Consider the following 12888-nt stretch of genomic DNA (forward strand, 5'->3'; position numbering starts at 1 on the left):
TAAACGCACACGTACACCGGATACCACGGGAAGGTCGTACTCAGGTACTGACGCGATCCGCGGTGCTGACGCCTCTTGCAGACAGGCGAATGCTACAGGTCCTCTAGAACACACATCCTCACAAGTTAAACACTTTAAATCTCGTTTTAATTTCGTGAATCAAATAAACACAACGGATACACAGTCAGAACCTTGCTTAGGAACGGTAAATGTCTGTGGTACCGGCGATACCTTAGGGCATCCCTCGGTCTCTGGTCCTCTGTCTCATGCACACCGCCCACTCAATTCCAATTCCTGTAATAATTATTCTCACTGTTTATCGGATACGCACGCGACTAGTAACTTAGGTACAATCGTTTGCGGTGCTGTTGATGTACTAGAGTCTGATACGGCCGCTGGTCCTCTCTCATCTCGCAACGCGCGAATTTTGCAACTACTACGTCTCTCTCATCTCAATCGCGAAGAAGCACGGAATATTGAGAAACTAGTACTAAATCACGCTGATAAGTTCCACATTCCCGGTGAAACCTTAGGGATCACCAACGCCGCGCATCATTACATAGTTACAACAGACAATGCCCCGGTTCACGTAAAACAATACAGATTCCCTCCCGTCCATAAAGAAGAGGTAGACAAGCAGGTGACCGATTTACTAAAAAATAATATTATCGAACACTCTACTTCCCCTTATAACTCTCCCTTGTGGATAGTTCCTAAGAAACCAGATTCGAATGGAAACAAACGATGGCGCATGGTAATAGACTATCGCCTGTTAAACGAAAAAACTATAGGAGACGCTTATCCTCTTCCGAATATTACTGATATTCTAGATCAACTCGGTAGTGCAAAATACTTCTCTGTTCTTGATTTAGCGTCAGGTTTCCACCAAATCCCTATGTTTCTGAAGCCCCCCCCAAAACCGCCTTTTCTACTCCTTACGGGCACTATCAATTTAAGAGAATGCCATTCGGTCTTAAGAATGCGCCCGCAACCTTTCAACGGCTGATGGACAATGTACTATCAGGCCTTCAAGGCAACGAATTATTCGTTTATATGGACGACATTGTTATTTACGCTAATTCCTTGCATGAACACGAAATCAAATTCAATAAACTAATGAATAGATTACAAAAGGCAAATTTGAAACTACAACCTGACAAATGCGAATTTCTACGCCGAGAGGTAGCATACTTAGGCCACATAATAGGATCCGACGGTGTTCGACCGGATCCGGAAAAGATAAAATCTATAAAAGAATTCCCTACCCCGCGCACTCAAAAGCAAATTAAGCAATTTCTCGGATTGGCCGGATACTATCGACGATTTATACCTGATTTCTCGAAAACTGCTAAACCTTTAACGGATTTATTGAAGAAAGATAAGGAATATATATGGCGCCCAATTCAACAACACGCGTTCAACATCCTTCGAGAATCCTTGTGCTCGCATCCTATACTCCAATATCCAGATTTCACAAAACCTTTTAATCTTACAACTGATGCGTCTGGCTATGCCATCGGAGGCGTTCTTAGTCAAGGTCCTATCGGACAGGATCTTCCTATTGCTTACACTTCACGCGTCTTGAACCCCGCGGAACAAAATTATTCTACCATTGAAAAGGAATGTTTAGCCATCGTATACTGTGTTCAATATTTCAGACCCTATTTGTATGGGCAAAAATTTAAGATAATCACCGACCATAAACCACTTATGTGGCTTCAGTCGATAAAAGATCCTTCATCCAGATTATGGAAGTGGAAAACGAAACTCGCTGAATATGAATATGAAATACAGTACAAAAAAGGGACTTTGAACAGCAATGCTGATGCCCTTTCACGAAATCCTATTGTTACCACTCTACCCTTGAATTTTAACAACGAAGACTCCAATGAATCACTTTTTACATTTCCCCCGGAGCAACAAAATCCTAATACTAATGAGAGTGTACATCCTTCATCATCCCGAGACACACCTGACCCTGTACCGGTTATAGAACCACCCAGGGTACACACTCCTGTTATACTACAAAATACCCACGTCATACCAGAAATCGACACTGACGACGAATCTTTATTATCGGACCATCTGGACGACAGCTCTGACTCTAGCGAAGAAATATTTGATGCCCTCTCCATACCCGCCGAAATAGGCGACATCGTAAGAAATCCTACCCTATTAAAAGTTAAACTCACTCGAGACTCCCTGATGTCACAAAAGGACAATCACGTAGTGTTTATAAAAGGTGACGGTACACCTTTCGATAATGGTTCAAACGAGTACGAGAAAACAAACAAACTGCCAAGCTATACCAATATTATCCTTGAAAGAGCTAAAGTAAACTCTATAGGGAAAAATGTTCTCATATCTTTACCAGTAAAGCTAGATGACAGAATAATGATAGAGCACGAGAACATAAAGAATTGTATAAAATCTCTTGTAGATGTAGTAAACGAAATGCAACTAAAATCTTTTTCTATCAGACGAACACATTATTTAGACGCGATCCCTTGGGATTATGTGCAACGACAAATTTTGAAACACTTTGAAGATACATCCTTGCGAATTACAATATGCGAAGGAGTAATACAGACACCCAAGTTAGAAGATAGGGAAAATTTAATTCTGGAAAATCACGCGAGCGCTTTAGGCGGACACAAAGGTGTCACCAAGACTTACAACAGGCTACGAATGTCATACTATTGGAATACGATGAAAAGGGACGTACAAGCTTTTATTCAACAATGTCGTACATGCCAACTTAAGAAACTTACCCGCGTAAAGATCAAGCAACCTATGGTCATCACCGACACTCCCGGTGCTGCCTTTGACAAAATTTCCATGGACATTATGGGTCCTTTGCCTATTACTGATACGGGAAATTCTTATATCCTTACTATCCAAGACCTCCTCACTAAATACTCTCTTGCCATACCTCTTGCTGAAACTACATCACTTACAATAGCTGACGCGTTTGTCAAACATTTCATTTGTATTTACGGAGCGCCGCGAGCTCTTCTAACCGATCAAGGTTCCAATTTCTTAACTTCCCTAATGAAAAATATTGCCAGAAAATTTGGGATACAACAATACAAAACAACCGCCTATCATCCACAATCCAACGGATCAATTGAACGATCGCATCATGTGCTAATGGAATATCTCAAAACGCAAATCACTCGCGACACCAACTGGGATGAACACTTACATTTAGCAATGTTTTCATATAATACAAGTATCCACGAAAGTACTAAATATTCACCTTTTGAATTAATTTTTGGTAAAATACCTAGGCTTCCTTCCTCTTATGTTCCTATTGAAGATTACTCTGAGCCAACCTACGCCTCTTACCTCACTGACCTTTTTAACAGACTTCAAGACACACAACTAGAGGCTAGAGAAAATCTAACTAAGTCAAAAGAGAGAAATAAATATTACTATGATAAGCGCCAGAAACCCTGGAATTTTAGGGAAGGAGACTCAGTCTTTTTATTGAAAGAACCTAATAAAGGAAAACTCAGCGATCAATACACAGGCCCTTACAAAATTATACAAATACTCCCTAATAATAATGTTAAGATACTTTATAAAAATCATTTTAGAATCGTGCATGCGGACAAACTCAAGGTTTCGCACATTGACCCGGGATGAATACTAATATATTGCATCTGTTTCAGGATGCATTGGATACGAGATAAACCTAGGTGCGCCTCAGAAAGCACCAAGGAACCACAGCAGTTACCCAACCTCCGCATACCTGTGTGCCTTAGGGCAAAAGGATATTCTAACTCCCTCCTCAACATCATACTATGCTCATCCTGCTATTACACCGCCAATCCTACTGTCAATGACGATTATTACACATTTGCTATTCTACACGCTTTTGTTGATGGACAAGAATATGAACTCGAAATATGTCACATGTGCTTTGCCCCCATAATAGAGACACAGCCAATCCTAAACTGCTATTATTGCACAAGAGCTTACAATCACTTGCTAGAATTACTGCGACAACGCGGTAAAACACTCGACGATCTTGAAGATCCCATAGTTCTCCAACATTCACTACGTACCTATTGAACCATATTACGACCAATCCCAACCCACAAAACCTAACAAAATCATAATGTGTACATGCAAAACCTTTAAACAAAAGGTACACCCCTTATTAACCTTGTTCTCGGGAATATATACAAGCCAGTGTATGACTACGGTCGCACACACTAATTACAACGGAACCACCGTTTACTGTACCCCCTGCTACTCCAACCTAAAGTTTCCACTCGGCTATTCGTACGGCACATTTCACGGTTTTGTAGAAGGCAGGCCAAACCCTCACCATTGCTCGCGTTGTCAAACACTAATCACCAAATTGAAACCTGTCACTCAATGTGCCGATTGTTCATCTAAATATTTAGAAGTAATCTCCGGATTGCGCATACAAGGCTTCGATTTAAATAACTTATCTCACTTGTGCTATGATCATATAAGAAATCTTATTGTAAACTTAGTAATAATTGAAAACGACGCACCCAGAACTATTATACATCCGCTTTCCATAGCTTAGCATTATAAGATATCCTATTCTACAATATACTATTTCTTTTATACTACATCTTTTACATACCTATCATGTGCATTCATAAGCGGTTTACATATAAGCCACACGCGCTTATACATATATACTCTAGAATTACTATTAGTATGTGCATGACTGGACGAGGATATTCTTCCAACAGTACAGGATGTTTCTATTGCGAAAAATGTCACATGGAAAATAAAAGTCCTTATGACGCAAAATTGTCTCATTTTCATGGATTTATTGACGGCAGAGGTTGTGTGGCAGCATGCCAAGTCTGCGAAAAGATAATGATCAAATTTCGTCCCGTCATGGACTGCGTTGAATGTTTTACCAGCTACTTATTAGCTATAGGAAATCTACTTAACCAAGGGCATGAGCTCGCTGATATACGATTACTCGTGTTCGACGTCATACGTGATCGCTTACTAATACTAGAATTATGGCCCAGCGAACGGGAATTCTTAATTAACGATGAATATATCGAGCAATTGTAATAGCCTCGTTTTAGCGCTCATATATATTAACCCAATCCACATATACCACAATATCCATGTATTATTATAGTAACGCCGACAAAAGCTTAGGCCACTCGACGTGCATTATATACACTTATTACACTAATCATTGAAAGCGTTTATATACTTACCCAATTTTACTTTTCCCCTGCGAAATACATATTTTATCTTTTGCTTTACAGACTATGCTACTACTACTTTTATTCGTATTTGTAACTACATCGCATGCTTTGATCGGATTCGATTGCGGAGGACAATCTTTGAATATAACAACAGTCTCCCTGCTAGAGGCTGGAGCGTGCGACATACAAGTAAAAACTACAAACAATACAAACGTTCATATACAGCTATTACAGCTGTCTGAATATAATTATGCCGAAGTTAAACAATGTAAAATCGAGATCAAGCGTACGATCTATCATTGCGGTATGCACTCTCATATATCCGTGGTGCACAACGGGCACGGTGAATACTTACAATATGTGACTAGTGATCGGTGCAACCATATGCAGAAGGACGGAGTCGCCGTCCTAGGAAACAACAACGTCATCTCCGGACTCAAACCGAACTCTACGGAGAGCTACAGCATCACCCTGGCAGGAGAAATAGGAGTCGATGGCCACTGCAAGGGCATCCCCTACTCCGATCCTTATGGCTCATGGACCGACGTCGTTGTCCAGGGAGTCGCTACCATATCTCTACGATCCTCTTATGTACCAGTTCATATCAACACGGGGAAAATTCATCTTAAGTCAGGAACCATTTGCACCCTGAGCGACGGACACTGCGTCGACTCAGAACATGGCTACACGTACTGGCAGCCAATGCCTACATCCAGCTGCGATTTTCATCAGTACGACATCCTATACGAGGGACAAGCTATAAAAATTCAGGAGGACTCTATCGATCAAAGGGGCGACATCCCGATTGTCAATCCCTCCACCGTTTATTCTCTCACCACACAGGACATCACGTTCGCACTAACTACCACTAAGGCTCGACAACTCTGCGGATATACAATCCTACAGACCGAGCATCCCAAGCTTTTTATCGTAGAAACTACTAAAGGAGATACTGTCAAGCCACGAGGAAGCGTCCCTGTGGATAATCTGGACATCTTCTCGTACGTCAATTCCAAATTTGTATACGTAGAGAAACACGTGCGTAGCCAAATCATCAGCCTTTATTACAACGTCATGAAGCAGAGGTGTGACCTAGAGCAGGAAGTTCTTAAAAATACACTGTCTCTGGCAACTCTTCTACCCGACGAGTTCGCCTATCGGTTAATGAAAGGTCCAGGATACATGGCCGTTACAGCAGGCGAAGCAATTCATGTCATCCAGTGCATCCCAGTCGAAGTAAAGATCAGGAGAACTAAAGACTGCTACGCCGAACTTCCAGTCACTGTTAGGAACTCATCAATGTTCCTCACACCAAAATCTCATGTGCTCACTAAATATGGCACATTAAGAGAATGTAGTTATCAACTACCAACCTTATACCGTCTAGAGGACACTTGGGTACAGTTTACACCCGAACCTCACGAACGTCTTTCTCCACCACAACGCCTGCAGCCTACCACTACTATATCTTGGAAATATTTAACACCAGGACCTCTAGCAGTAAGCGGTATTTACTCGCAACAGGACATCGACAAGCTGAGGGACCACATCATGTTCCCCGCCGAAAAGCCTGCCCTCTTGAATTCTGTCGCTAGAGGAATTACCGGTCACACTACAGGGGACGGATCCGCCTCGTTGTATAATCTACTGAACGAGGAAGATCTTAACAAAATTGCTGAAAGTACTGCCTCAAAAATCTGGGAAGGATTCGTCGCTTTTTGCTCTGCAACCGCAGGAGTATTTGGCATCTTCATCATCATCCGCATAATAAAATTACTCATCGATACTGCCCTCCATGGATACGCCCTTCATACGGCGTACGGATGCAGCCTTCACCTTTTAGGAGCCTTATGGAGCTCCTTGACTCACCTCCTGCTGCACCTGGCTCATCGGCCACCTAGACGTGCCAACAAAGCAACAGTCGATTCTTCAACTAACACACCACTTCAACAACCCACCCCAGTCGAGCAACAGCCACAACCACTTCCAAGGTCAACACCTAGACCAGCCGCACCTCCACATCACCTCATCGAAGAGGGACCGCACACATCCATCGCCTACAGAGAACTCAACGAACGCCTAAACCAGGTAGTCGTTCACGATCAAATTCCTAACAAAAGTTTCGGAAGTTTGCTCTTAAAAGGGGGGGAGGTGTAACGTCCTGCGACGTTCTCTCCACCATATCATTTTTTCGCCTCTACATTAAAAGGCCAGCGAGACATATAGGTAGATTCAACCATAAAAAGTAATTGTTACTATTAAAATTTATCGATAAAAGTTCATATCTTTTAAAATAATAATAATTTTAGAAAATCGCGCGGTGCGATTTAAGGCTCCTTCAAAGTATTACAAATTATGTCCTAATAAAATTTCTGTAAAATTGATAGTTTAGAAGTTACGGCTATTTGAATGTCTCGACCAATCAGGAAAAGGCATGTTTTTCTCAGTAACTATAAGGCCTAGAAGAAAAATCTTAATTGCTAACAATAGCATTAAAAGACCTCTATTTAACGACCATACTAACATTTTGAAAAACATTAACAATTAATAAGAAACCAACAATGTTACTTACCAATGGACTTCAGAAAATTCTAAAATTCATACGCAGGGACTATTGGGACGCCAGTAATGCGTACCTTCCGTGAAAATTAAGAAAAGTCAATTTAAAATATTTTTAACACCTACGTACATAGAGAACATTTTAGTGAAACATAAGCAAATGTCAAAACCTCAGAATATTAATTACAAAAGGAAATAATGCCAAACGAAAACAATTAATTCTTGCCCACAAACAGAGAATCCTTCTGACAGTACATTCTCAAAATTTGGTAATTCTTACTTAATATTTAATAAACCTCATTTATTTAAGTTCAGGGGTCGTTTAAATACTCTATTTAGCTTGGAAATCCACCATTTTTGCCTTGGTCACGTTTAAATACTTTATTTAATTTAATTTAAGCCTTCTGTCCACGTTCAAGCTCCTCTTAAATATTGCACTCTTTTAAATTCGTTCGTACAGTACAACGGCTTGAACTCATCACTAATAATAAAAATTAATTGTTCATCGAATCTTCTATTACCATAAGCTTCTATAAGGTCTAAAAGTCGGTAATTTATACATAAGAACCGTTTATAACAATTGTTAATTAATTACCGACGCCAATAATAACGAAACCTACCCAAGGGATCTACCTTACCGACATACGTAAGTAGAGAGCCCTATGGTAGAACTCAGCCTTGCCGAGAAACATTAATTTAACAACAGTAATAATAAGGATCCCTGTAATAAGAAATCCTAATTTTCCAGTTAACAATATTATAAATCTCTACACTCTAAAACCCACTGTTAACAATATGCATTTCTTATAATAATTCTTAATAACCACATTTAAACATTAATAACAAATATCTCTTTTATTATAACACATGCATATTGTCTTTATAAAAATCATAACTAATTAACATTATAACTTTCTATTACACTATTCATATAATACTAAATTAGGCGTATATTATAACCTTAAGAACCACACATATATCATATTAACCATTTTTTTATTAAATTATAATATTATAAGGCATAAATAACTACGCGCACATATAAATTAATAAGTCAGACTGGCGACAGGAAGTCTCAAAGATAAGGCACGCACGCAGCCGGGCCACCGAAGGTGCTCTGGAATCCCCGAGTAACCCGAGCCCATATCAGGTAACATAGGGCATCCTGTTGACCACGCTCCTTATCACATCCGGCGGCGCGCCGAGATGTCTCGATGCCCCGTCAGCATCACGCCACTCAGTCCCACTCTGAAAAACCTTGAACGCTCCTACTCTGGATCCCTCTCGTATAATCCCATTACTCCTACCATATAGCCTACCCCACTCTTGAGCTCCATTGTCCGGACCGAACGAGGCCCCGGGAGCAGCTCCCACCGCAGAGTCGACATCGGAAGTTCATACAGTACAGACGTGCCTCTTAGGAGTGCCTCCAAGACATCTTTGTTAATTTGACGCAAAGAGGAAAAGTGTCTCTGAGCGACCGTGCCACCACGGACAACGGTCGTCTCGCATAAGAGCCTCTTCCTACGCTCCTTCAGAGCCTTTGCCTTGTGCTATTCAAAATCTGGAAGATTTCTTAGGAAACTTGCCAGAACATCCACGGTGTTTTATAATACTCAAAGTGTGCGGATAAGTCGACTCCCCGCTCGAGTTGTGCCGTGGCTAGAGTGGTCCTAACAGTATTGAGAGTATTCTGGAATAAAAAAGCCTGTTCTTTGAGATTTCTCTGCAAAAGTCTGAACTACTGAAATAAATAGTAAGTATATAATATTTTAATGCACAACACTCACATACACCGCGTTTCGCGCAAGTGAAATACAATCGCGATCTAAGCCTTAGGAACATTGTTACGCGAGTGAACCAGTGACGTTTCACCATACGCCAAGTCGAATTATTTAACAGATACCATAGCGTCACGCTGAAATTTTCGTTCATGTTGGTTCGTAACTGCCTTACATAAGGACCATTCATTATAATCCGAAGTGTATTATCTACGTTTAGTTTGTCAAACCGCTCTTAGAATTTCGTTCCGATTTCCTTAGGATACGCTATACAAGCTAGTATATATATAAAGAGAGAGAGAGAGAGACAATCTTCAGATTCTTCTTTTTCTAAATCGTGATTACGAAACCCCAGTGTCTGTCAACGCAGTGAACTACGCTCACACACTTATTATTCCCTTTCCATTTCTTCTTGCGGGCGCATAACAACGGTGCCAAGCACAGGGTTACGCGCGCACGGCATCGGTGCCAAGCACAGAGCCGTATTGGTATAGTCAGAATCCTTATCAGCAGTGGCATCCCACCACTCTGACATCGTCTCCAGGCGAATTCCTTACGCCGGAGACTCTGCTTTGAAAATCTGCTTACTCCAACCTCCTAGGCCTTCACCTCGTTAATAGACATTGAATAAAATAAAATTACAATTATCTCGTAACAAGGACTCACAGAGACGTTCCTTCATGTTAGCCTTCTATCTATCTCTCTCATTAGCTATTTTAGTTATAAGACATTTATATGCCTTTATAATTTCATGTATAATTATGTACTTGATATAATATTCCCACTGTTTCCACTGTAACCTGCACTTGCACATATAAAATATACTGCGTTCTGCTATTACCATTATCCGTAAAGACTATTCTATATTAAACAATCAAATTACTAAGGTTTCAGATTAATAATATTTTTACAATCTCATTGTTTATTTAGACGAAAGTATATTCTTAATAACGACAAGATCTTGACATTATCCATTATAAAAGCTGGAATAATATAAATCATTTCATGAAGTGCATCCTTCCCCACCCACATATATATATGTATATGCATTTATTGAATTGTAACTGATTTTATTGTGTATGTGTAGACGTGTGCCATTGCATCGGCATACGCCTTAATTACCTCACTGTGTTACTTGCTATTGTACAATTCCATTAAAATCACCGATTCTCTTGTACAACGAACATATGCCATTGCATCGGCATACAATCCTTCAATATTTTCTACTAAGCATTTTAATTTTATGCAGCATCCTTGTTTTATCGGCAGCCTTTTTCCTCTTATTCGAGCATTTTCTTGAAAGGAAGATATTAAGCATTCATAAATCTTTGTCCTTTTTATTCAGTTACTTAAATCAATTGGTGCCATAACATCTCTTGCCAGAGGAATTTATAGTTCATTAACCATTAAATCTGAATCTTACATTATTAAGCATAGATCTTGCTCACTTTTAGGGAAGCGCCTTACTGGAGCTACCCGCCTCTATCCTTGTCCAGACTGAGGAGCGCCTTACGGGTGCCTCTCGGCTCAAGCATCCTATCCATCCCGTCCAACTCATAAGACCACCCCTTTTCCATCAAGATCAGGAAATTTAACTTGTGAATTAATAACCTGTACAGTGCTTAGCATCCTTCAATCTCAGGGGCGCAGCTGACAGCCGCCACCCGCCTCAATTATCCTTCTCCTACAACCGCATAACCTAACTGCCAAAGCATGGTATAAGCATTAATTATTAGTACTTTTATAGTACTCTGGCAACGGATAACTAAAGTCACAAGAGTCCTTTTCACTCAATAATTAATTTTATCAATTGCTATTTTAACTTGTCCGACCAAAAATGTTATTCTTAAACTCAATCCGTTAGATGCCAAATAAACATCGCGGGGGCGTTAAACAGAAGGCAAGGCAGCTACGTAAGGAAGCTTGCCGACGAGCGGCCCTGTTGTCTCAACACATGGACCCCACCAAACCCCGTATAATACAAGATATCACGGGGCACGATCTAGTTCCTCCATCGTACATCAAGTTTTTATTACAAAACAGACTCATAAGCACATTTAAATACGCTCCACGTCCATTACATTCCGCACAAAGACACTTCATTCCGGATTCGCATTCTTTACCAAGCTCTTACAGGGCTCACACGCGCAACCCTCGGCTGGTTAAACAGCGTTCGACGACAGAAACTCTAGACATAGAATTGATAGATTTAACACAGGACGACACTTTCAACAACAAGACAGCCACCTACATTTACCAACTGGAGTCCTATTCTCTCACTGGAACTCCTCGCAAATTACCGTACCACCTTCATTACTTCCACCGGGCAGGATAACTGTACATTCTCTCAACACTTCATTGTAACTCATTACCAGCAGCTATATAATGTAAACCACATTTGTATTCATTAATTATATAACTATAAGTATTATCACTCATTTATATTACACTTTTAACTATCATATTGTCTCATTGTTAAATAAACAATTGTTTAGTCTCTATTCCTATCAATAGCCATAATCTTTATATCACCTACAATCACCATATTTCCCCCTTTCACCATCTGTCCGGAAAAGCTCTCGGCATCCCAGGCAGTGCCGGTGTAAGCAGGTAGGCCTAAATAAATAGAGAGCAGGCGGATCACGATCCCTAGGGAGACGCGAGACGTTACAGTCGACGAAGTCCGATCGATCGCTGCGCGCACTGATCGTCGACGAGATCGACGGCCGTCGTCGCGACCGTCGATCTTTTCTTGGGTCACCGGTTCGATCCGATCAATGGCGCGTCGAAACTCCGTAATCGAAACTCATCGAGTTCGTCGATCAGCGACGACCGTCGAATCACGTGTACTCGCTGCGCGGGATAGCGCTCAACGAGTTGGCCGCGTATTTCGGATTCGGCAATCACACGCACGGCGAGGTGCTCGGTCGCGATCACACGTACCCGTTCGCTTCGGTCGAAGCAGTGGACGATGACGTAAATTTTCCGTTGTACATAAGATTGAGCGCGAGTTTCCGTATTCTGTTGGATGCTACGTTCGCTCTAGTGAATGCGTGGCGACTCGTGCCACATCTCGCGTCGCGAACGCTGGCTACGCTCGAGCGATCGCCCGATGTGCGATGTCGCTCGATGGAACGATTGATGCGTGAATTGGAGCAATGGCGATCGCTGCTCGATACGTTTCCCAGGAACGGTTCGGCGTAACGCCGACGCGGAATTCATTCGAGCGCGACAGTGGACACTAGACTAGAGCGAATGCTGCGGCGTTCGTGGCGGCGCTACTCGCCTCGTCACTGATAACCGCACCGACCGGACATTCGCGTAACGCGCTC

At 41.4% G+C, this 12888-nt stretch overlaps 1 protein-coding gene across 1 annotated transcript; it reads left to right on the forward strand.

The window, feature by feature from the left end:
* Positions 1 to 960: 960 nt before the first annotated feature.
* On the forward strand, positions 961 to 3937 carry LOC112588630 (uncharacterized). The gene is made up of 2 exons (XM_025299218.1): positions 961 to 3244; positions 3675 to 3937. The coding sequence occupies exons 1-2, from the start codon at positions 961 to 963 to the stop codon at positions 3935 to 3937; spliced, it is 2547 nt and encodes an 848-aa protein (XP_025155003.1).
* The last annotated feature ends 8951 nt before the right edge of the window (positions 3938 to 12888 follow it).

This window comes from Harpegnathos saltator, unplaced genomic scaffold (assembly GCF_003227715.2).
Source record: "Harpegnathos saltator strain DR-91 unplaced genomic scaffold, Hsal_v8.6 scaffold255, whole genome shotgun sequence".
In the NCBI taxonomy this organism is placed as follows: domain Eukaryota; kingdom Metazoa; phylum Arthropoda; class Insecta; order Hymenoptera; family Formicidae; genus Harpegnathos; species Harpegnathos saltator.

Excerpts from the sequence above, each read along its gene's own strand:
- LOC112588630 (XM_025299218.1), top strand. The coding sequence starts at position 961 with ATGCCATTCGGTCTTAAGAATGCGCCCGCAACCTTTCAACGGCTGATG. Across the intron at positions 3,245-3,674 it reads TAATACAAGTATCCACGAAA|GATGCATTGGATACGAGATA; the intron begins GTACTAAATATT and ends CATCTGTTTCAG.